General features: G+C 43.2%; 1 protein-coding gene and 1 long non-coding RNA gene across 5 annotated transcripts in view; both read left to right on the forward strand.

The window, feature by feature from the left end:
- The window catches only part of LOC133562375 (uncharacterized), a 323,026-nt gene that overhangs the window by 55,055 nt on the left and 241,229 nt on the right, over nt 1-26,742 (forward strand). The window lies entirely within an intron of this gene.
- LOC133562371 (potassium voltage-gated channel subfamily S member 2-like) lies at nt 16,332-21,020 on the forward strand. Its single transcript, XM_061916525.1, has 2 exons — nt 16,332-16,655; nt 16,772-21,020. The coding sequence occupies exon 2, from the start codon at nt 16,774-16,776 to the stop codon at nt 18,190-18,192; it is 1,419 nt and encodes a 472-aa protein (XP_061772509.1). The 5' UTR covers nt 16,332-16,655; nt 16,772-16,773; the 3' UTR covers nt 18,193-21,020.

Here is a 26,742-nt window from a genome sequence, read left to right on the forward strand (position 1 = left end):
TACTTTGTAATCAAGGGTATCTTGATTACATGAAGCTGAATGTGTTATGTTGCACCCTAAAAATGTTTATAATGTGTGCGTTGTGCTTATTCCATACCAACTGTTTGATTGTAACATTCATCTTAGCTGTAGTTTTCATTACCACATTTGGAGGTGTTGAAATTGCCATGTAAAACCTCTAATGATAATTAATATCAGCCTTTATTTATTTATTTAACCTTTATTTAACCAGGTAAAATCCATTTGAGATCAAAGATCTCTTTTCCAAGGGAGACCTGGCCAAGAGGGCAGCAGCAAGATTACATTAAAAACAGTAAACAACACATAAAACATCACATTTACAACATTAAAACTTGCTCCCATCACACATGTGCATACAGACAAGGTAGACTGCAATCCTATCACAGAAGCTTTAAACTCATTTAATGTAAAAAGGGTGTTAAGATCCGTACTCCGATCTTCCCATATTATGGTTTATTGTTGCATTTTTATCACTCCGTCGTTCTACCCTCATACTTCCTGTTTAGTCATTACCATGGTTACTCATCAGTTCACCTGCTGCTCACCTGCTACAGATAATCACCGTCACCTTATAAGCCGTCCTCTTTTGTTTGTTCAGCCTGGGTTCATGATTTGCTTTTCACGCAACGAGTTACGCCTGCAATACTCTCATGTATGTATATTCTCGCTAAGCTTTTCACGCGAGCCATTGTTAATTCCAGTCCTCATGCTGAATGTTTTGTTTTCTCTTTTGTACCTACGGGTCAGTTTAGTTTGTATTTTGTATCACCTAGTTCTCATACTAGCGTTTTTGGTTTCCTTTTGTTAGCTCCAGTGTTTTGTTTCTTAGATCCTTGTTGTAGAATAAATCTGTTAAAACTTACCTTTGCTGTGTTCAATTTTGACGAGGGAATCGAACCCGGTACCACGATGCCACATAGGCGTAACAAAGGGTTTGAAGTTGAATATTCGATTGTAGGTTATTCCAAGCCTTCGGTACTGAAAACCTAAATGCTTTCTTGCCCAGTTCATTTCTTACTTTGGGGATGACAAATTGAAGAACATTCATTGAACGCAGATTGTGACTTCCTTGTTTTTTTGTTAAAAGACAAGATAGATAAGATGGAGTGATACAAAGAATGGTTTTGTAGATGAAAACATACTAACGATTGAGGCGTCGAGCACATAAAGCTGTCCAGTTAACCATTGAGTATAACACACAATGGTGAGTAAGGGGAGCGCGATTTGTGGTCTATGGCGAATCCAGTGTAAATTGGAAGACTGGAGTCTTTCTTTACGTTTAACCATTTTCTACCAGGCATACTTGCTTTGTTGGTGTTTAAAAAAAGCACACTTACTTGGAAGGAGTTTGGCTGAGTCTGCCCTGAGTGCTGCTTGAGTGATTTTCCTTGAGTTTCCTTGACTTGACGAGTCAGTAACTGGATGTGATGTCACGTACAACAAAGGTATCGAAATATAGCACCATTTGATTTTATGTTAATGGTAGTACCGATTGTCAAAGTACCGAATTTGGTATCCATCCTTATTCAGGATATTATTCGCTTCCGATGTTCCTGGTGCAGCACATTATGGAAGGTCAGGCCTCTGCCTCGTCTTTCAAAAGAGGAAGAAAAACTCTTCTCTCCTCCTCTTGGTTTTGTCCTCATTCTGACATCTTTATCTCCTCCTGATCTTTCTTTGCACCATTCGCTTACGCAAAATCACTCCAATGTATTCTGTCCTACAGTATGTGGATGGTATACAGTTTCATTGAGCATGGAAACTAGATAGCAGCAATGCAGTTCATTGAGCTGATCGGATGTTTGATTTTTTAAACTACTAAACTGCTTAACTCAATTTATCAATCAAGATGACTACAGCAATGTTTGTCCAAACAGCAAATGTAATGCGGCGATTTGCAATGTGATTTTGTACAGAACAGGCGAATTACAGGGAGTTTTAAATGCCCTCTTGTTATAATCGTTAACACATTTGCAATTTTTATTTTACACCTGTGGTTCGTTTTATCAGCATTTCAAAATGTTTTGTGTCTATTTTCCGCTTACAACCTTTACCCTATGTACACTCCACACTGGAACAGTCATGCACATAAAACATGAAGGGCAGAAAGTGAAGTCGTAGACAATGAAGATGTCACAGTCAGGGTGCCTTTTATTATGCAGAAATCAACATCGAAAGTGCATTGACATTTTCAATGTCAGCTTGCTCTTCTTTGAGATTTAAGGCAGCAAGTAAAAATGGGTATTGGGATTCAGAAATTGAGAATTGTGTGAATGTTATTCTGCATCAACATCATTTTATTTTGATCAGTTTTTTTTAAGCTTAACTACTTCCAAATTTCTCAACCAATTTAAAGTATTCTAATGTTAAGTTGCTTAACTCATTTAGGACACAGAGGCTATATATTCAAGGCATAATATAAGTTCCAAATATGTTTACATTTTTAATTAGGCCACATTTGACAACAAAATTTAAGTTGAAAATAAATCAATTTTAATTTTAAATATTTGTCCACCAATTCAAACCATTCCAACCTGAAAATATTCAGATTCAAGAAATATTTACAATCGCAGAAATACATCTTATTCTAAACCTATCCTGAAAATACACATTCCATGTAAATTCCTTTGGATCTCAACATTTCATATTTCATTACTAATTAAAACATATTCTAACATTAAAAAACATTCCGCTCATTTAGGGAATTTGCACATTGCCACCTTTACTGTTATTCCACATTTCTCTAACGCAAATCCCCTTTGATCCTAAGAATTCAATCCTAGCAGGAAATAATCTCATTTAAAAGTTTCAGGCTATTTATTTTCTACATAATACAATTTCGGCTTCACGGTGGCAATCAATCAATCAATGTTTACTTATATAGCCCTAAATCACTAGTGTCTCAAAGGGCTGCACAAACCACCACGACATCCTCGGTAGGCCCACATAAGGGCAAGGAAAACTCACACCCAGTGGGACATCGGTGACAATAATGACCCAGTGGGACGTCGGTGACAATGATGACTATGAGAACCTTAGAGAGGAGGAAAGCAATGGATGTCGAGCGGGTCTAACATGATACTGTGAAAGTTCAATCCATAATGGATCCAACACAGTCGCGAGAGTCCAGTCCAAAGCGGATCCAACACAGCAGCGAGAGTCCCGTTCACAGCGGAGCCAGCAGGAAACCATCCCAAGCGGAGGCGGATAAGCAGCGCAGAGATGTCCCCAGCCGATACACAGGCAAGCAGTACATGGCCACCGGATCGGACCGGACCCCCTCCACAAGGGCGAGTGGGACATAGAAGAAAAAGAAAAGAAACGGCAGATCAACTGGTCTAAAAAGGGAGTCTATTTAAAGGCTAGAGTATACAAATGAGTTTTAAGGTGAGACTTAAATGCTTCAACTGAGGTGGCATCTCGAACTGTTACCGGGAGGGCATTCCAGAGTACTGGAGCCCGAACGGAAAACGCTCTATAGCCCGCAGACTTTTTTTGGGCTTTGGGAATCACTAATAAGCCGGAGTCCTTTGAACGCAGATTTCTTGCCGGGACATATGGTACAATACAATCGGAAAGATAGGATGGAGCTAGACCGTGTAGTATTTTATACGTAAGTAGTAAAACCTTAAAGTCACATCTTAAGTGCACAGGAAGCCAGTGCAGGTGAGCCAGTACAGGTGTAATGTGATCAAACTTTCTTGTTCCTGTCAAAAGTCTAGCAGCCGCATTTTGTACCAACTGTAATCTTTTAATGCTAGACATGGGGAGACCCGAAAATAATACGTTACAGTAGTCGAGGCGAGACGTAACAAACGCATGGATAATGATCTCAGCGTCTTTAGTGGACAGAATGGAGCGAATTTTAGCGATATTACGGAGATGAAAGAAGGCCGTTTTAGTAACGCTTTTAATGTGTGCCTCAAAGGAGAGAGTTGGGTCGAAGATAATACCCAGATTCTTTACCGTGTCGCCTTGTTTAATTGTTTGGTTGTCAAATGTTAGAGTTGTATTATTAAATAGAGTTCGGTGTCTAGCAGGACCGATAATCAACATTTCCGTTTTTTTGGCGTTGAGTTGCAAAAAGTTAGCGGACATCCATTGTTTAATTTCATTAAGACACGCCTCCTGCTGACTACAATCCGGCGTGTTGGCAGAGGGGTTAGTGCGTCTGCCTCACAATAGGAAGGTTTTGAGTAGTCAGGGTTCAATCCGGGGCTCGGGATCTTTCTGTGTGGAGTTTGCATGTCCTCCCCGTGAATGCGTGGGTTCCCTCCGGGTACTCCGGTTTCCTCCCTTTTCCAAAGACATGCACCTGGGGATAAGTTGATTGGAAACACTAAATTGGCCCTAGTGTGTGAATGTTGTCTGTCTGTGTTGGCCCCGTGATGAGGTGGCAACTTGTCCAGGGTGTACGCCGCCTTCCGCCCGATTGTAGCTGAGATAGGCACCAGCGCCCCCCGCGACCCCAAAGGGAATAAGCGGTAGAAAATGGATGGATAGGTGGCAGAGGGGTTAGTGCGTCTGCCTCACAATACGAAGGTCCTGAGTAGTCAGGGTTCAATCTCGGACTCGGGATCGAGCGTTGACCGGTCCGCAGCTACAAAAATATTGGGGACCACTGCCGTAAAGCATTTCAGTCCAGCGCTTCAGCATTTGTACTCATTTGTACACAAATTGCCTTGTGTGAACTTAAAATTTCATTTGTGATTGTTATCTTCTCATGTTAGCATGAATAATACGTATTATTAGACATATTATTGTTATTACTGTATATAATTTCAATGTATTGATGACAGTGAATCTATATACAAATTGCATCATCCTCATTGATAGAACATCACATTTCTACAGATATGATTGTGATTGTCCAAAGACATGCACCTGGGGATAGGTTGATTGGCAACACTAAAATTGGCCCTAGTGTGTGAATGTGAGTGTGAATGTTGTCTGTCTATCTGTGTTGGCCCTGCGATGATGTGGCGACTTGTCCAGGTTGTACCCTGCCTTCCGCCCGATTGTAGCTGAGATAGGCGCCAGCGCCCCCCGCGACCCTGAAAGGGAATAAGCGGTACAAAATGGATGGATGGATGAATGATTGTGACTTCCACACATCATCAGCAATGCTCAGGGATTTGCAGACCGCTTGAAGCAGCAGGCGGACACACTTTAAACTACTCAGACCATGTGAGATTGTGATAAAGGTGGCTCCAAAAGTCCTGCAGGGCTTTGAGCTCTCCCCACAAATACATCCTTTACCATGTCGTCTTTGTGTCTGAGCAAAATGGCTGTTGGAGGGACATAGGCCAGGCTGGACCATATCACCTGCATACCTATTCACATTCAAATCCACTTTTTGCCCTATCAGAGACAATTTAATCCACTCTATTTTAAAAATGTTTTTTTTTTTTAAATGGTTAAGTCTTTCACTTAAGATAACCTAGCGAAAAATATTCGCAGCTTTCAAATAGAATTGGCTTGGACCAAAGACTGTAGGCTTTTTGTGTCATTAACCACCTTTGGTTTGTGGCCTGTCATGACATTTTTGTAATCTTATGTCTAAAACCACAATTTGAGTTTAAAAGTGTGTGTGTGTGTGTGTGTGGCTTTATCTTCACTGTATTGATCCATCCATCCATCCATCTTCTTCCGCTTATCCGAGGTCGGGTCGCGGGGGCAACAGCCTAAGCAGGGAAACCCAGACTTCCCTCTCCCCAGCCACTTCGTCTAGCTCTTCCCGGGGGATCCCGAGGCGTTCCCAGGCCAGCCGGGAGACATAGTCTTCCCAACGTGTCCTGGGTCTTCCCCGTGGCCTCCTACCGGTTGGACGTGCCCTAAACACCTCCCTAGGGAGGCGTTCGGGTGGCATCCTGACCAGATGCCTGAACCACCTCATCTGGCTCCTCTCGATGTGAAGGAGCAGCGGCTTTACTTTGAGTTCCTCCCGGATGGCAGATCTTCTCACCCTATCTCTAAGGGAGAGCCCCGCCACACGGCGGAGGAAACTCATTTCGGCCGCTTGTACCCGTGATCTTATCCTTTCGGTCATGACCCAAAGCTCATGACCATAGTTGAGGATGGGAACGTAGATCGACCGGTAAATTGAGAGCTTTGCCTTCCGGCTCAGCTCCGTCTTCACCACAACGGATCGGTACAACGTCCGCATTACTGAAGACGCCGCACCGATCCGCCTGTCGATCTCACGATCCACTCTTCCCCCACTCGTGAACAAGACTCCTAGGTACTTGAACTCCTCCACTTGGGGCAGGGTCTCCTCCCCAACCCGGAGATGGCATTCCACCCTTTTCCGGGCGAGAACCATGGACTCTGACTTGGAGGTGCTGATTCTCATTCCGGTCGCTTCACACTCGGCTGCGAACCGATCCAGTGAGAGCTGAAGATCCCGGTCAGATGAAGCAATCAGGACCACATCATCTGCAAAAAGCAGAGACCTAATCCTGCGGTCACCAAACCGGAACCCCTCAACGCCTTGACTGCGCCTAGAAATTCTGTCCATAAAAGTTATGAACAGAATCGGTGACAAAGGACAGCCTTGGCGGAGTCCAACCCTCACTGGAAATGTGTTCGACTTACTGCCGGCAATGCGGACCAAGCTCTGACACTGATCATACAGGGAGCGGGACCGCCACAATAAGACAGTCCGATACCCCATACTCTCTGAGCACTCCCCACAGGACTTCCCGAGGGACACGGTCGAATGCCTTCTCCAAGTCCACAAAGCACATGTAGACTGGTTGGGCAAACTCCCATGCACCCTCAAGAACCCTGCGGAGAGTATAGAGCTGGTCCACAGTTCCACGACCAGGACGAAAACCACACTGTTCCTCCTGAATCCGAGGTTCGACTATCCGGCGAAGCCTCCTCTCCAGTACACCTGAATAAACCTTACCGGGAAGGCTGTATTGATCTGTTTTTGCACATACCCTTTACACATTCTTGGGGCTTACTGGTAACAGCTTTGCTTGGTTCTTCTTACTTCCAAAACTTCACCTCCTCCATGATTAGGACAAAGATTGCCATGATGTTGGTTGATCACTCATTTATGTTGTATATTTCCTTTTCGGCATCCTTTGCACTGGTCACTTAGGGCAGTAGTTCTCAATTAGGGGTACGCGTACCCATGGGGGTACTTGAAGGTATGCCAAGGGGTACGTGAGATTTTTCAAAAATATTCTGAAAATGATAACAATTCAAAAATCCTCTATAAATATATTTATTGAATAATACTTCAACAAAATATGAATGTAAGTTCATAAACTGTGAAAAGAAATGCAACAATGCAATATTCAGTGTTGACAGCTAGACTTTTTGTGGACATGTTCCATAAATATTGATGTTAAAGATTGCTTTTTTTGTGAAGAAATGTTTAGAATTAAGTTCATGAATCCAGATGGATCTCTATTACAATCCCCAAAGAGGGCACTTTAAGTTGAGGATTACTTCTATGTGTAGAAATCTTGATTTATAATTGAATCACTTGTTTATTTTTCAACAAGTTTTTAGTTATTTTTATATCTTTTTTTCCAAATAGTTCAAGAAAGACCACTACAAATGAGTAATATTTTGCACCGTTATAGAATACATAGTGCTGTATTTTACTTCTGTATCTCTTTTTTTCAACCAAAAATGCTTTGCTCTGATTAGGGGGTACTTGAATTAAAAAAATGTTCACAGGGGGTACATCACTGAAAAAAGGTTGAGAACCACTGACCAAGGGGCCCCCACATGGATTGAGCCCCATTGGGTTGAGGTCATTATTGCCCTGATCAGATCCGAGGATGCCGTTTTGGTTTGTGCAGCCCTTTGAGACATTTGTTATTAAGGGCTATATAAATTATGTTTGATTACTCTTCAAATGGTTTTCATTTGTGACTGCATGTGTAATGTTTAATCAAAACATTCCTGGTTTTGCTAATATCACAATCAGATTAAATGTGTTTTACTCATCTTCCTCCCTCTTCTTCCTCCCCGACCCTCCTCCTTCCCCTCTCATTCTCAAAAGGCTATAAAGTTGTGGATTAGTTCTTTGTCTCTCTCTGTCTTTGTCTCTCTCTCGCTCCTTCTAGCTCTTTCTCCTTTCTTTCTGTAGCAGCGTGAAATCTTTCTCCTTTGTAATCTGATGTATTTTGAGTGCTCAAATAAATACCAAAAAAGATCTTAGTGGCACACTTGTACCATTGTACATGCTCAATTTACACACAACTCCCATATGCAGCACTCTTCTGATGCTGGCAAGAAACAAGAATTATGGATATTATGAGATTTTCCAGTCCCTGGCTGCAAACCTCTTCACAAAAAACTTGTCAAATTAGTTTCATAGTTGATTAAGTAAATGTGGGTAAATCCTGACTTCTTAGGTTTTCACTAAAGTTGTGTATTTCTAGTAAAATTCAAACCATAATGTATGTGAAAGGGCAACAACAAAGTATATTCAACACTTTTGCAGATATGAAATAATTGATGATAAACTTACATTTTTTTACTGATAACAAAATTCCAATACAACATTTTCTAAGTTTAAGGTTATAGTCCCAACTCACCTCTGTATGCTCCCCTGAGGTAAGCTAGAATAATTGAGGGAAAGCATCCTTCACCTATTGTACATTCAATATTGTCATATAAAAAATCCCAGCAGGCAAAACATTTATGCCAGCTACTGTTTAATAATTCACTACTGAAGTGCTTGTGTGTGGTTTTAAGGATGTTGTTGAGCTTTCGAATAATAGCACTATATTGTTGAACATTTCTGGAAAATACAGAAGACAATTTCACTGATGAGACCATATTTTCAGACTGCAGATAGCAGTTGAACCAGTTTCTGCAACAAAGGTACAGTAACACTCTGCCATGTTTGACATAAACTCGATTTGTGTGTCATACTTGCAAACGTGTTACTCTTAAGCATCAAACATAAAACTGTTTTTATAAGGTCATAGCTTTAGTGCAGGCTTTATAGTCTGTCTGATTGTGTAGTTGGTGATATCTTTGCTGGAGTTAAAACAAGCTGATTTGTTTTGCTTGTATTGGTGGTCAATGTGGAAAAGTCAGACTGTGTATGCTGTCTATCCACGTTAAAGGTAGTGTATTTTTTTTAAAGATTTTGACATGGGTTGATTAATGGCCAAGAAAACTCAAAAATTGGTAGTTTAGCCCCAAATCCCCTTTCAGGGAGTGGAAACCCAGTTTATTTGATAACATTTTTTTTTTTATAAAATGCACACCAAAGTTTAGTGAGAAACACCTTTATTTACTTAGAGATAATGTGATGCTTAAACATCCGATACGGTGTATCTACAATATACACAGTTATTGGAGAAAATGTATACAAATGTATATGATAGTTGTGTCATGCTTTCCAATGATGTGCATGAGACATAAAAAATAAGGCCACCTATTTTTCACCATCTTCTTGTTGGCATTGGAAATTTCAATGTTACCTAGAAGCAGTCTGAGTTCGATGTGAGTGCTTGACTACATACAAACCCCGTTTCCATATGAGTTGGGAAATTGTGTTAGCCGTAAATATAAACGGAATACAATGATTTGCAAACAATTTTCAACCCATGTTCAGTTGAATATGCTACAAAGACAACATATTTTGATGTTCAAACTGATAACCATTTTTTTTTGTGCAAATAATCATTAACTTTAGAATTTGATGCCAGCAACACGTGACAAAGAAGTTGGGATAGTTGGCAATAAATATTGATAAAGTTTAGAAATGCTCATCAAACACTTATTTGGAACATCCCACAGGTGTGCAGGCTAATTGGGAACAGGTGGGTGCCATGATTGGGTATGAAAACAGCTTCCCAAAAAATGTTCAGTCTTTCACAAGAAAGGATGGGGCGAGGTACACCCCTTTGTCCACAACTGCGTGAGCAAATAGTCAAACAGTTTATGAACAACGTTTCTCAAAGTGCAATTGCAAGAAATTTAGGGATTTCAACATCTACGGTCCATAATATCGTTAAAAGGTTCAGAGAATCTGGAGAAATCACTCCACGTAAGCGGCATGGCCGAAAACCAACATTGAATGACCGTGACCTTCGTTCGACCCCTCAGATGGCACTGTATCAAAAACCGACATCAATCTCTAAAGGATATCACCACATGGGCTCAGGAACACTTCAGAAAACCAGTGTCAGTAAATACAGTTTGTCGCTACATCTGTAAGTGCAAGTTAAAGCTCTACTATGCAAAGCGAGAGCCATTTATCAACAACATCCAGAAACCGCGCCGGCTTCTCTGGGCCCGAGATCATCTAAGATGGACTGATGCAAAGTGGAAAAGTGTTCTGCGGTCTGACGAGTCCACATTTCAAATTGTTTTTGGAAATATTCGACATTGTGTCATCTGGACCAAAAGGGAAGCGAACCATCCAGACTGTTATCGACGCAAAGTTCAAAAGCCAGCATCTGTGATTGTATGGGGGTGCATTTGTGCCCACGGCATGGGTAACTTACACATTTGTGAAGGCACCATTAAAAGCCTACTGAAATTAAATTTTCTTATTCAAACGGCGATTGCAGGTCCATTCTATGTGTCATACTTGATCATTTTGTGATATTGCCATATTTTTGCTGAAAATATTTAGAAGAGAACATCCACGATAAAGTTCGCAACTGTCGGTGTTAAGAGAAAAGCCCTGCCTCTACCGGAAGTCGCAGACGATGACGTCACAAGTGTGGCGGCTCCTCACATATTCACATTGTTTTTAATGGGAGCCTCCGACAAAAAGTGCTATTCGGACCGAGAAAACGACAATTTCCCCATTAATTTGAGCGAGGACGAAAGATTCGTGTTTGAGGATTTTGATAGCGACGGATTAGAAAAAAAAACAACACAAATGCATTGGGACAGATTCCGATGTTTTTAAACACATTTACTTGGATAATTCTGGGAAATCCCTTATTTTTCTATTGTGTTGCTAGTGTTTTAGTGAGTTTAATATTTCCTGATAGTCGGTTGGGTGTCTCCACGGGTGTCTTGACGCCAATGTCTCAGGGAAGTCGACGGCAGCTTCATGGACGGCACAAGCTCAGCTTTTCTCCGGTAAGAACTGACTTTTTAACCACAATTTTCTCACCGAAACCTGCTGGTTGACATGTGGTCGGGATCCATGTTGGCTTGAGCGCGCTCTGATCCATAGTAAATTTTCACCTCAGGGAATTTTAAACAAGGAATCACCGTGTGTTTGTGTGGCTAAAGGCTAAAGCTTCCCAACCCCATCTTTCTACTGTGACTTCTCCAATATTAATTGAACAAATTGCAAAAGATTCAGCAACACAGATGTCCAAAATACTGTGTAATTATGCGGTTAAAGCAGACGACATTTAGCTGTGTGTGTGCGTAGCGCTCATATTTCCTTAAAACGCGTGACGTCTTGCGCATACGTCATCATTACACAACGTTTTCAAGACGAAATTCTTTGGAAATTTAAAATTGTAATTTAGTAAACTAAAAAGGCTGTATTGGGATGTGTTGCAATGTTAATATTTCATCATTGATATATAAACTATCAAACTGCGTGGTGGGTAGTAGTGGCTTTCAGTAGGCCTTTAATGCTGAAAGGTACATACAGGTTTTGGAACAATATATGCTGCCATCTAAGCGCCGTCTTTTTCATGGACGCCCCTGCTTATTTCAGCAAGACAATGCCAAGCCACAATCAGCACATGTTACAACAGCGTGGCTTCATACAAAATGAGTGCGGGTACTTTTCTGGCCCATCTGCAGTCCAGACCGGTCTCCCATCAAAAATGTGTGGTGCATTATGAAACTGAAGTGTAAAATAAGACAGCGGAGACCCCGGACTGTTGAACAACTCTACATAAAACAAGAATGGGAAAGAATTCAACTTTCAAAGCTTTAACAATTAGTTTCCTCAGTTCCCAAACGTTTATTGAGTGTTGTTAAAATAAAAGGTGATGTAACACAGTGGTGAACACGCCCTTTCCCAACTACTTTGGCACGTGTTGCAGCCATGAAATTCTAAGTTAATTATTATTTGCAAAAACAAAACAAAGTTTATGAGTTTGAACATCAAATATCTTGTCTTTGTAGTGCATTCAATTGAATATGGGTTGAAAAGGATTTGCAAATTGTATTCCGTTTATATTTACATCTAACACAATTCCCCAACTCATATGGAAACGGGGTTTGAATTTCCCGTCCAAGTGCTTCAGCCGGCGCAGATGCTGCACCCAAATGTGACGTCAAGTACAACAAAGCTATCAAAATATGGCACCTTTTATTTTTGCGTGAATCGATGCCAAAGTACCGAATTTGGTGTACATCCCTAAATATGCGGCATTTGTTAATATCCATCTATTATGTTACCAACTGATGTACGAATAAATCCAGTATTGTCTTTCATGGCTGAATGCTTTATTCGTAGACCCGTCCAGATGTAAAATAAATGATAAATGGGTTGTACTTGTATAGCGCTTTTCTACCTTCAAGGTACTCAAAGCGCTTTGACACTACTTCCACATTTACCCATTCACACACACATTCACACACTGATGGAGGGAGCTGCCATGCAAGGCGCCAACCAGCACCCATCAGGAGCAAGGGTGAAGTGTCTTGCTCAGGACACAACGGACGTGACGAGGTTGGTTCTAGGTGGGATTTGAACCAGTGACCCTCGGGTTGCGCACGGCCACTCACCCACTGCGCCACGCCGTCCCTTGTAAAGAAATTATGTGCCTTCCACTTTTATACTTTTACTTTTCACAAGTCTAAAAGGACTTGAAAGTGCCACATTTGTATTGTTGCATTTTTAAATCTTGCGAAAAGTATTTTTTCTTCAGTGTATGAATTTACTTAATAACATTCATAAACCTTTAAAATACGCTGACCTCTGCGTTATTAACCGTAGTCGTACTGCATGTTTGCCTTTAATGTGAGAACCTGAACAAAGGGAACCAAGCACCAGTATTCACTCTAAAGTGGCTCAAAATGTCGTTAGTAGTTGTGCTGCAGAGAATCCTTGCTGTGACTCTTCTCCAGAGTGACCTTTTATTATGTTTTATTAGTCTCCTGCTGCATGACATTCCGAGACGTGCTTGTGTTGTATGACTAGAACTGTATTGCCTCTTTCAAGGAGGTTATGTTTTCATCTGTTTTCATTTGCCTTTTTCTTTAAGTTAAAGTTAAAGTACCAATGATTGCCACAAACACACTAGGTGTGGTGAAATGTGTCCTCTGCATTTGACCCATCCCCTTGATCACCCTCTGAGAGGTGAGGGGAGCTGTGGGCAGCAGCGGTGCCGCGCCCGGGAATCATTTATGGTGATTTAACCCCCAATTCCAACCTTTTGATGCTGAGTGCCAAGCAGGGAGGCAATGGGTCCCATTTTTTTTTATAGTCTTTGGTATGACTCGGCCGGGATTTGAACCCCCAACCGGTCTTTAAAAAATATATTTTATTTATTTATTTTTATTTTTTTCTGGCAATTAGTCTAGTCCAGGGGTCGGGAACCTTTTTGGTTGTGAGAGCCAAGAAGCCAAATATTTTAAAATGTATTTCTGTAAGAGCCATATAACAGTAACAGTTCGAGATGCTACCTCAGTAGAAGCATTTAAGTCTCACCTTAAAACTCATCTGTATACTCTAGCCTTTAAATAGACCTCCTTTTTAGACCAGTTGATCTGCCGCTTCTTTTCTTTCACCTATGTCCCCCCCTCCCTTGTGGAGGGGGTCCGGTCCGATGACCATGGATGAAGTACTGGCTGTCCAGAGTCGAGACCCAGGATGGACCGCTCGCCGGGACCCAGGATGGACCGCTCGCCTGTATCGGTTGGGGACATCTCTACGCTGTTGATCCGCCTCCGCTTGAGATGGTCTCCTGTGGACGGGACTCTCGCTGCTGTCTTGGATCCGCTTTGAACTGAACTCTCGCGGCTGTGTTGGAGCCACTATGGATTGAACTTTCACAGTATCATGTTAGACCCGCTCGACATCCATTGCTTTCGGTCCCCTAGAGGGGGGGGGGGGGTTACCCACATCTGAGGTCCTCTCCAAGGTTTCTCATAGTCAGCATTGTCACTGGCGTCCCACCGGATGTGAATTCTCCCTGCCCACTAGGTGTGAGTTTTCCTTGCCCTTTTGTGGGTTCTTCCGAGGATGTTGTAGTCGTAATGATTTGTGCAGTCCTTTGAGACATTTGTGATTTGGGGCTATATAAATAAACATTGATTGATTGATTGATATAATATTTTTTTTTAGCACTGAACACAACTAAACGTGTGAATTTTTAAGAAAGACCAACATTTCTAGAGTATAATTGATCTTTTATTCTTTGTAATAACATTGTCACTCTGAAGCTAACTGTGGAGGGGCGTGGCCTGCAGCGAAGCAGGGTGTTGCCAGGACCGGCCTCGAAATCGGCGACAGGTGCGTAGACGGCCCACCTGGGCCTTGTTGTCTAATCACCTGTCGCTCAGTTTATACTGTAAGCAGCAGCCAGGAGGAGAGACGGGGTTGGGGCTGGAGCCAGAGCTCGAGCGAGGACGAAAGAGAAACAGACAATTGCTGGAAAGCAACTGAGAGACTTATTGATAAATTAAACAATATTGTAGCCCTGAAGCAGGCTCTCATGTCGATGCTTGGTGGTCTGAAGAACCTCCAGGAGGGAAAGCCCCACACTAACCAGTAATAAATAAATAAATTATTGTGTTAAGCAATGTCAGCTCAGATTTATCCGAGAGCCAGATGCAGTCATCAAAAGAGCCACATCTGGCTCGCGAGCCATAGGTTCCCTACCCCTGGTCTAGTCTCTCTCTCTATATATAATATACTCTCTCTCTCTCTCTCTTCCTTCGACCGCTTGTCCCTTTCATATATAAATATATATAATATAAAAATCCACGTAGAGAAGTGGGCGCTACACAATAGTGATGGGTGATACTGCATGTTTTGGTATCAGCCAGATACCAAATAAATACAGAGCCAGTATTACCCGTAGTGATGGAGATACTCCTGTTTAAGTTTTTTTCTAAGATCGTGGAATGATTTTGTGATTATTTTCCTTCATTTGTTGATGATTATCAACATCAAAATTAAACAGCAAAGATTTTAGGGGAACAAACAACATTGCACATCTCTATTGGCTGACTGGGGTGGTGGTAAAAAAGGATTGTCAAGAGATCAAATACTTATTTCCTTCATTTTATAGACATGTGCAATTACTTATCAAGTGTAAAATAAACATGGTGAATGTCTGCAAGCAAGTAGCAGACACAGCCTTTAGTGGTGTTTCTTTCTGTGTTTATAATTTATTATTACGACCCTGCCTTCTGTCCAAGTGCAGGTAGGATAGGCTCCGGCCCCCCTGCGACCTCGAGAAGGACAAGCAATAGGAAATGTCTATTATCGCTAAATAATTAGTAAAATAAAAATAAAATAGTTCAGTAATTTGACAATGTGCTGTATGTATTTTACTGCCATCTCGTGTCTATTTTTAAGTCTTTATGGTATAAAAGAAGTAAAACAACACAGTATTTGTTTTCTGATTTTCGTTGCAAATCCTGTGCTTTTTGAGATTAAACTTGTCAAGAATACTCAAACATTGATAAAACATTTTTTGTAAAAGGAGATCCAATGCTACTGAAAAAAACCTTCCAATTTTGCCACAACTCTCTGAAAAAAGCCGCCGCCAGTTCTGCATTTTAGACCGCCGCAACAACAACAAAAAAAGCTTGTGAAATCCTGGAAGAACATTACCTAGGAGCAGTCCACTAAGAAGACGCCTGTTCGACCGCCAAGTGTTTGAGCCTGCGCCGGTTCTGCAACCGGACGTGGCGTAACAAGCAACAAAGGTATTGAAATATGGCACCGTTTGATTTTACGTGAATCGGTACCCCACTAGTACCAATGAAATTTAGACTGTGCCTTTAAAAGTATTTATGTACCTATCCCTACTTTTATTACACACAACTAAGAAAAATGTGTGAACCGTGCAAAATAACTAAACAATAGCAAAAAGACTTTGCTGTTATTTCCCTGGAAATGTCTTGGATTTTTGCCCCAAAAAGCCCTCCTGTGTCCAATGGTTTATTAACGGAGGTGAAAGATAACAATTTAACAAAATGAACAAAACCAAAAAAACACAGATATTTGAAAATATCTGAACATATCAATACGGTTCAGTATCGACTTGATACGGATGCCGTCCTTGATATTAACAGTATAGACATTTGTATCGATCTACCCACCCCTCATACAGAGAAGGAGCACTACATGTTGCTGCGCAGCAACAGATAGAAGAGAGGTATTGGAGAGTGAGAGAGCGAGAGAGAAAGGATTCCCCCCTTTACTAACAGGCAGCTTGCAGGCGTGGACATTGCTCGTGTCTTTGTGTGTATGTGCGTGTGCTCCCAGCCTGACTTGTGTGTGGCTCCGATGCTGCATATAAACCAGAATCCACGCCAGTTATTTTTGTCTGCATGCATCTTCATATTCCGCATCGCTCCCTTTGGAGGAGTTTATCACACTCATCCTGACTGAGACGCGCCTGCAGCTCCGGTAGATGATGCGAACATTTTAGGGCAGACAAGTCGACCACCAGTGACCAGGATGGAAGCAAAGATTTGGTGACCCGCTTGCAGTAAGTTCTTTAATTGCATGTTCTTTTCCCTTTAATAGAAATATAAAAGAAACGTTTGGCTGCAGATGAGACGGGCAGTTAATTAAAATGATACATTTGGGTCGTTATGTGCTCAGATATGACAGGTCAAGTCCTGAGGGAACCTGGTGACGCCGCCATTCGTATCAACGTGGGAGGCTTCAAGAAGCGTCTCCACTCAGACACACTCTCCAGGTTCCCGGAGACAAGGCTGGCGCGTCTCCTCCTGTGCCAGTCGAAGGAGTCCATACTGGAGCTGTGCGATGACTATGATGACACAGAGAAGGAGTTCTACTTCGATAGGAACCCTGCACTTTTCCCCTACGTGTTGAATTTCTACAACACGGGTCGGCTGCACGTTATGGCTGAGTTGTGCATCTTCTCTTTCAGCCAGGAGATCGAGTACTGGGGTATTAATGAGTTCTTTATTGACTCCTGCTGCAGCGGCGCTTATCACTGTAGGAAAATGGACCAGGACAGAGCGGAGTCGGACGACAGGAGCGATGAAGGTAGCACCACTTCGTCTTTCGACGAGCTTATGGAGTTTTACAATGACGCCACTAAATTCGACAAGCAGCCGCTGGGGAGCACGCGCAGGCGCGTCTGGCTGATGCTGGACAACCCGGGCTACTCCGGGGCCAGCCGCATCATCAGCATCCTCTCCATCCTGGTGGTGCTCGGCTCCATCGCCACTATGTGTATGAACAGCATGAGCGAGTTCAGTCTGGTGGACAGCGAGGGGCAAACCACAGAAGACCCCCGCTTTGAGATAGTGGAACACTTTGGCATCGCTTGGTTCACCTTGGAGCTTGTGGCCAGGTTCGCCGTAGCGCCGGACCTGGTGCACTTTTTCGAGCACCCTTTAAATGTTATCGACTTAGTGTCCATACTTCCCTTTTACCTGACGCTTGTCGTTAATCTTGTAGTGGAGAGCAGCCCCGCACTCGCCAACCTGGGCCGCGTGGCGCAAGTGCTTAGACTCATGCGGATTTTCCGGATCCTGAAGCTGGCACGCCACTCCACCGGGCTGCGTTCTCTGGGGGCCACCTTGAGGAACAGCTACAAGGAGGTGGGCCTACTGCTTCTTTATTTGGCAGTGGGGGTGTCTTTTTTCTCCGTCATGGCCTACACAGTTGAGAACGAAGACAGCGAGGATCTGTCCACCATCCCAGCGTGCTGGTGGTGGGCCACGGTCAGCATGACAACAGTAGGATATGGAGACGTGGTGCCCTTATCTTTAGCGGGAAAGCTGACAGCCTCAGCTTGCATCCTGGCGGGGATCTTAGTCGTAGTGCTTCCCATCACGCTCATTTTCAATAAATTCTCCCTCTTTTACAAAAGACAAAAACAGTTGGAGATCGCGATGCGAAGCTGCGATTTCGACGAGGGCATAAAAGAGGTGCCCTCGGTGAACCTGAGGAACTATTACGCGCACAAAGTCAAGTCTCTCATGGCAAGTCTGTCAAACATGAGCCGGAGTTCACCCAGTGAACACAGTCTGAACGAGTCGATACACTGAAGGTGGGTTTATATGATGAGCTGTCCCAGGTGCTGAAACATCCAGCGCCATAGCTAGGTTGGTCATAAGGTTGCAAAGTGGCAGGGAATTACAGGCACACATTTTGTGGGAAGTTGAATATTCCTCGCTCAATCTATATAAGAATTAATGGGAATGAATTGGACAATTAGGGTGATTTATATGATCCGTATCAAATATAATTATACATTTTGTTTCAAACATATGCAACAGTAGGTAATAGGTAGTAAACTAAAATATAAGGTAATTACTTTTTTTCAACTCATATTTGCATATTAGTATTTTTTTTCAACACCCTTTCCTGTATCAGTGCCCTATCCGTTTGTGTACATGCTGTATTATTCAGCATTTAATTTAAACAAAACACATTTTTAATGACAAAATGTAAGCAGACAAAATCCTCTACAAATGTATAGTGAGAATGAAAGAATTAAAAAAGCTTTGATTTTCCTACTCTTTTTGGACCTGTTAACTCGTAATAAAGTGATGTTACTTCATTTAACTGGTCAAGCATCCATCCATACATCCATCTACTTCCGCTAATCCGAGGTTGTGTTGCGGAGGCAGTAGCGTAGGTAGAGAAGCCCGGACTTCCCTCTCCGCAGTCCCGGAGTCAAGCACCTCCCCGGGGATCCCAAGGCATTCCCGGGCCAGTCGGTAGACATAGTCTTCCCAATGGGTCCTGGTTCTTCCCTGTGACCTAACACCTTCCTAGCAGGTGTACTTTGAGCTCTTCCCAAATGACAGAGCTTCTCACTCCGTGTCTAAGGGAGAGCCCTGACACCCGACGAAGGAAACTAATTTCGGCCGCTTGTACTTAGGATTTTGTCCTTTCGGTTGTAACCCAAAACTCATAACAATAGATCGAGGATTGGAACATAGATCGAAAGGTAAATTGAGAGCTTTGACTTCCAGCTCAGCTTCTTCTTCAACACGAGGGATCAATGCAGGGTCCAGATGCCACACCGCTCCGCCTTGACTCAGACTTGGAGGTGCTGATTCTCATCCCAGCCGCTTCACACTTCAAACTGTTCAAGCATGTCCGAAAAACAAATAAACCACACTAAAAACAAATAAGCTGAACTCCTTTCTAAATAAAGAATAATGTAGAACACCAGCCTCCCTCCCCCGAAAAATCCATCCATCCATCCATCATCTTCCGCTTATCCGAGGTCGGGTCACGGGGGCAGCAGCCTCAGCAGGGAAGCCCAGACTTCCTCCTCACCAGCCACTTCGTGTAGCTCTTCCCGGGGGATCCCGAGGCGTTCCCAGGCCAGCCGGGAGACATAGTCTTCCCCGTGGCCTCCTACCGGCTGGACGTGCCCTAAACACCTCCCTAGGGAGGCGTTCAGGTGGCATCCTGACCAGATGCCCGAACCACCTCATCTGGCTCCTCTCGATGTGGAGGAGCAGCAGCTTTACTTTGAGTTCCTCCCGGATGACAGAGCTTCTCACCCTATCTCTAAGGGAGAGCCCCGCCACACGGCGGAGGAAACTCATTTCGGCCGCTTGTACCCGTGATCTTATCCTTTCGGTCATGACCCAAAGCTCATGACCATAGGTGAGGATGGGAACGTAGATCGACCGGTAAATTGAGAGCTTTGCCTTCCGGCTCAGCTCCTTCTTCCCCACAACGGATCGATACAACGTTCGCATTACTGAAGACGCCGCACCGATCCGCCTGTCGATCTCACGATCCACTCTTCCCCCACTCGTGAACAAGACTCCTAGGTACTTGAACTCCTCCACTTGGGGCAGGGTCTCCTTCCCAACCCGGAGATGGCACTCCACCCTTTTCCGGGCGAGAACCATGGACTCGGACTTGGAGGTGCTGATTCTCATTCCGGCCGCTTCACACTCGGCTGCGAACCGATCCAGCGAGAGCTGAAGATCCCGGCCAGACGAAGCCAACAGGACCCCCGAAAAATATGCAAATAAAAGTGTACAACAAGCAGCTTTGATCAAAAAATATAACCTTATTTTCCTAAAATATTGCAGTAATTAGCATTTCTCTTTTCAATATGGCCCTAATGTTTCATGTTTAATTTTATGTATAAAAAAACAAACTCAGTACATTCAACACCCCCTGGCTTAGATGTAAAGCAATGTAGTCTATCAACTATACACCTGCTCATACAACACATCGTGTTGTTATTAGCCGACATGCACGATGAGATACTTTGGATTTATTTGTGAGTACTATAGCACTTAAATCCTATTTGAATGAACAACAATAACACACTTGTTGCCATCTTAATTTCATTCCCCTACTTCAGAAATGTGACATCGAGGGTGTGCAGTTTCAATTGCGTAGCTGTATGTACGGACTGCAGTTTGTTATTAAGGTTGTCTATAAACTAACCTGCAGTCATTTCATTGAAAATCACTTGTATTCCATTCATTCCCATGAATACATTTTAGTTCCCGTGGAATGTTTTTTTTCACCATTGAAGATTTTTACAATTTTGCAACCCTACCTGCACCTCTCTGTAGTGGCGTGCAATAAACCTTTGTGTCCGTTCTCAGTGGAAATAACAGCAAATATAGTGAAGCTTGAGTATAACATCCCACTGTGCACTAACAGTACTTGACAAAAACAACATGAAAACCATGTGTGGTTGTTTTCAGTCTGATAGATGTAGTCCACCATATCTCCTTGTTGTAATAGCAAATGTATGGAAAGTAAACTGTACCAGATCAGTCAAATGTGATTTTGTGATTTTGCAACGCAATGACTTCAGATGTGTGTATGTCATATACAAAGTGAATTAAACAAGTAAAAACATGAATTAGTTTTTCATTTTGTTTCACTAAATGCAGAAGACAATTGGGTCTGAAACATTTTAGCAAGCAACAAACAGCAGCCACTCACAAGTGACATTTAAAATATTTTCCTGCTGGACCATCAGTTATAAATAAACCATCCATCCATCCATCCATCATCTTCCGCTTATCCGAGGTCGGGTCGCGGGGGCAGCAGCCTAAGCAGGGAAGCCCAGACTTCCCTATCTCCAGCCACTTCGTCTAGCTCTTCCCGGGGGATCCCGAGGCGTTCCCAGGCCAGCCGGGAGACATAGTCTTCCCAACGTGTCCTGGGTCTTCTCCGTGGCCTCCTACCAGCTGGACGTGCCCTAAACACCTCCCTAGGGAGGCGTTCGGGTGGCATCCTGACCAGATGCCCGAACCACCTCATCTGGCTCCTCTCGATGTGGAGGAGCAGCGGCTTTACTTTGAGTTCCTCCCGGATGGCAGAGCTTCTCACCCTATCTCTAAGGGAGAGACCCGCAACCCGGCGGAGGAAACTCATTTCGGCCGCTTGTACCCGTGATCTTATCCTTTCGGTCATGACCCAAAGCTCATGACCATAGGTGAGGATGGGAACGTAGATCGACCGGTAAATTGAGAGCTTTGCCTTCCGGCTCAGCTCCTTCTTCACCACAACGGATCGATACAAAGTCCGCATTACTGAATAAACCATATTTATAGTATTCATGATTCTGTACCTTTATTCTCCCTCTTGCAATGGCAAAAGAGAATTATTGCATGTTTTGCCTTCTAAAGATATCAAATTCACTTAATTGACAATGTCTCATAATTATTAATTCAATGGTACTTTGTTTTAGGAAGTAATATTTGGTCATTAAATTGAATGTGAGGGTATTGTATTTTGTTTAGTAGAAAATGGATGGAAGTAATGTTCACCAAAATGATCATGGTTATCATTAATATTGTGGTATTGTTGAACATGCTCAAAAAGTAATTAAAACACCCTTAAATTTAACTAACCAGGTTGTTTTTTTTAAATAACTAAATAAAATATTGGCAGAGGAAAGATTAAATGTTGTTGTGGCTTCATAAGAGCCATATTTTTATTCATGTATTTAAATATGTTTATCTTCTATTTTAAGTTTTAAAGGGTGATCAGTTGTTTTACTTCCAATTTGTGACGTCACGTGAGTTCACTTACCATTAAACAGAGTTCGTGTCCGTCTGTTTCAACTTGACACTGTCGAGTTTATCGATCATTTTGTGCCAAAACAGCACATTCCTTATGTTTAATGTGAATACTGTTGCTCACTTGTTTAAACAGTAATGTGTTTCTACAAGTTTAGATTGGGGAATGATGTTTTGTAATGGGGAAATACATACATGCCTGTTGATTACATTTTAGGATTTAAGCCAGCAAGTCTAGTCAGTCCGTCCGTATAAATGCGGTCATGTATGACGGTTCTATGATCATTTTAATTTGATATGGTAATACCTGCGATGAGGAGGCGACTTGTCCAGGGTGCAACCCGCCTTCCGCCCGAATGCAGCTGAGATAGGCTCCAGCGACCCCAAAAGGGACAAGCGGAAGAAAATGGATGGATGGAATACTAACCATCTATTTTATTTATTTTTTTATTTACTGAAAGACATAATTTTGTATTACATTATTGTTTATTTTGTTAATATCAGAAGCACACAGATTATGCACAGGGACCCACAGTTAAAATATACGTAATCATATACAAAATACAGTACAATACAATACATTTCAAAATCTACCCACCAAATACCCATTTGCAATTTTATTTATAAATAAAAAATGAATCTTTAAATTTACCAAATCAGTCTCAATATCCATCCATTCATCTATTTTCTACAAGACTCCTAGGTACTTGAACTCTTCCACTTGGGGCAGGGTCTCCTCCCCAACCCGGAGATGGCACTCCACCCTTTTCCGGGCGAGAACCATGGACTCGGACTTGGAGGTGCTGATTCTCATTCAGGTCGCTTCACACTCGGCTGCAAACCGATCCAGTGAGAGCTGAAGATCCCGGTCAGATGAAGCCATCAGGACCACATCATCTGCAAAAAGCAGATGATGTGGGGGGCGGCGTCTTCAGTAATGCGGACGTTGTACCGATCCGTTGTGGTGATGAAGGAGCTGAGCCGGAAGGCAAAGCTCTCAATTTACCGGTCGATGTACATTCCCATCCTCACCTATGGTCATGAGCTTTGGGTCATGACCGAAAGGATAAGACCACGGGTACAAGCGGCCGAAATGAGTTTCCTCCGCCGGGTGGCGGGGCTCTCCCTTAGAGATAGGGTGAGAAGCTCTGCCATCCGGGAGGAACTCAAAGTAAAGCCGCTGCTCCTCCACATCGAGAGGAGCCAGATGAGGTGGTTCGGGCAGGATGCCACCCGAACGCCTCCCTAGGGAGGTGTTTAGGTCTCGTCCAACCGGTAGGAGGCCACGCGGAAGACCTAGGACACGTTGGGAAGACGCCTCGGGATCCCCCGGGAAGAGCTAGACGAAGTGGCTGGGGAACGGGAAGTCTGGGTTTCCCTGCTTAGGCTGTTGCCCCCGCGACCCGACCTCGGATAAGCGGAAGAAGATGGATGGATGGATGGATCATCTATTTTCTACCGCTTGTCTCTTTTGCTGCAATAGGGCAGAAGGCGGGTACACCCGCCATAACCACAACACCAGGGGGAGCTCCACAAACCACGTTAAACCCAGATTTCGATCTAACAAAGGTCTTAACTCATTCTCTTTCTATGCCACATCAATGTGGAATACACTCCCAACAGGTGTAAAAGTAAGTGCATCTCTATATTCCTTCAAAAGCGCTCTAAAACAACACCTCCAGGCAACTTCAACACTTTACTAATACCCTCCTCCATTCACATCCCATCTCCCCGGATTATAAACAACTCAAATGTACTTCTAATGTATATACTTGTTCTTATGCTATGTGAACTCACTATGTTCTCTGCTGGCTGTACATATCCTACTAAATAAGACCTACACTGTTTCAATGTCCACATTTCTCTGTTGATGCAATTGTTGATGACCGAAGTTCTGATACCAACCAAAGCTCCTCATCCCACCCCCCGGATTGTAAATAATGTAAATAATTCAATGTACATACTATGATGATTAACTTGTGTGATGACTGTATTATCCATCCATCCATCATCTTCCGCTTATCCGAGGTCGGGTCGCGGGGGCAACAGCCTAAGCAGGGAAACCCAGACTTCCCTCTCCCCAGCCACTTCGTCTAGCTCTTCCCGGGGGATCCCGAGGCGTTCCCAGGCCAGCCGGGAGACATAGTCTTCCCAACGTGTCCTGGGTCTTCCCCGTGGCCTCCTACCGGTTGGACGTGCCCTAAACACCTCCCTAGGGAGGCGTTCGGGTGGCATCCTGACCAGATGCCCGAACCACCTCATCTGGCTCCTCTCGATGTGGAGGAGCAACGGCTTTACTTTGAGTTCCTCCCGGATGGCAGAGCTTCTCACCCTATCTCTAAGGGAGAGCCCCGCCACACGGCGGAGGAAACTCATTTCGGCCGCTTGTACCCGTGATCTTATCCTTTCGGTCATGACCCAAAGCTCATGACCATAGGTGAGGATGGGAACGTAGATCGACCGGTAAATTGAGAGCTTTGCCTTCCGGCTCAGCTCCTTCTTCACCACAACGGATCGGTACAACGTCCGCATTACTGAAGACGCCGCAGTATTATGTTGATAGTATATATTTGTACCATGAATTGATTAACGTGGACCCCGACTTAAACAAGTTGAAAAACTTATTCGGGTGTTACCATTTAGTGGTCAATTGTACGGAATATGTACTGTACTGTGCAATCTACTAATAAAAGTATCAATCAATCAATCAATCAATCAAACCCTGGACAAGTCGCCACCTCATCACAGGGCCAACACAGACAGACAACATTCACACTCACATTCACACACCAATTTAGTGTTGCCAATCAACCTATCCCCAGGTGCATGTCTTTGGAGGTGGGAGGAAGCTGGAGTACCCGGGGGAACCCACGCAGTCATGGGGAGAACATGCAAACTGCACACAGAAAGATCCATAGCCCGGGATAGGCTTCAAGAATGTATCCCCTGTTTTGCAAATATTCCAATCACACAGATGTTGTGACACATTTGAATAAGAACACAATAATAACACTTTATTATTTCTCAAGGGATGGTATTTTTCTTGCTCCAGTACCACTAATGAGAATCCTGGTTATTATCAGTAGGTCTCCGCATATTCAGCTTAACTACACAAAGGACAATGGATGAGTTCACACTGCTGGTATTCTCCAGGTGCTTCCTCTCACAGTCCAAAAACATACATACCAGGTTAATTGGAGACTCTACAATAATGTGTGTATGTGAAATGTTTTTCTATATCTTCTCTGTGATTGACAGACGGCCATTCCAAGATGTACCCTGCTGGGATAAGCTTTAGCTTACCCATCCAGCTAATGATTCATTTAATATATAATGTAATATTACATCATAGGCAGGGAAGTACCGTGGGATTATTTAGGTTGGGACGCCCAAATTGAATCTCAGTTCGCGTTGATTTCTGTTTTTTTGTCCAGTCCAAAAATGCGTTATGTATGCTTGGTTAAGTCAGATGTCTTAGGCTCAGTTATTGGGAAAAGCAAAATATGGATAGATGACATCCTTTTTGAATACATTTCTAGAAAGAATCAATGTTAATTCCTACAGTTTTCCATTGGTAGTGTTGTGGTTCAAACAACTGGCTTTCCTGCAAATATAAGTGAATATAGGTCATTGGGACTCCTGAGGAGGAAGATGGAGAAGCTTGCCCCTCCCTTGTATCCCCTTTGCCTTGCCGGTAATATTATTATCCTCTGTCAGTGGGGGGAAAAAAAAACCCCTCCTGTTTGACACACAGCTAAGATGGCAGCTCAGGTTGGTTGGATCGTAGCAACGTCTACATTCCTTTCTCACAAGACTTGCATATTTATTTTCTGTGATGTTTGTTTATTAGATATTTTATAATTAAATCAATCAATCAATCAATGTTTACTTATATAGCCCTAAATCACTAGTGTCTCAAAGGGCTGCACAAACCACAACACAAACCACCACGACATCCTCGGTAGGCCCACATAAGGGCAAGGAAAACTCACACCCAGTGGGACGTCGGTGACAATAATGACTATGAGAACCTTGGAGAGGACGAAAGCAATGGATGTCGAGTGGGTCTAACATGATACTGTGAAAGTTCAATCCATAATGGATCCAGCACAGCCGTGAGAGTCCAGTCCAAAGCGGATCCAACACAGCAGCAAGAGTCCTGTTCACAGCGGAGCCAGCAGGAAACCATCCCAAGCGGAGGCGGATCAGCAGCGCAGGGATGTCCCAAGCAGATACACAGGCTATCGGTCCATCCTGGGTCCCGACTCTGGACGAGCGGTCCATCCTGGGTCCTGACTCTGGACGAGCGGTCCATCCTGGGTCCCTACTCTGGACAGCCAGTACGTCATCCATGGCCATTAGGAGAAAAAAATACACATTCCATGTAAATTCCTTCAGATCTCAACATTTCATATTTCATTACTAATTAAAACATATTCTAACATTAAAAAACATTCCGCTCATTTAGGGAATTTGCACATTGCCACCTTTACTGTTATTCCACATTTCTCTAACGCAAATCCCCTTTGATCCTAAGAATTCAATCCTAGCAGGAAATAATCTCATTTAAAAGTTTCA

The sequence above is a fragment of the Nerophis ophidion genome, linkage group LG11, assembly GCF_033978795.1.
Source record: "Nerophis ophidion isolate RoL-2023_Sa linkage group LG11, RoL_Noph_v1.0, whole genome shotgun sequence".
Taxonomy (NCBI): domain Eukaryota; kingdom Metazoa; phylum Chordata; class Actinopteri; order Syngnathiformes; family Syngnathidae; genus Nerophis; species Nerophis ophidion.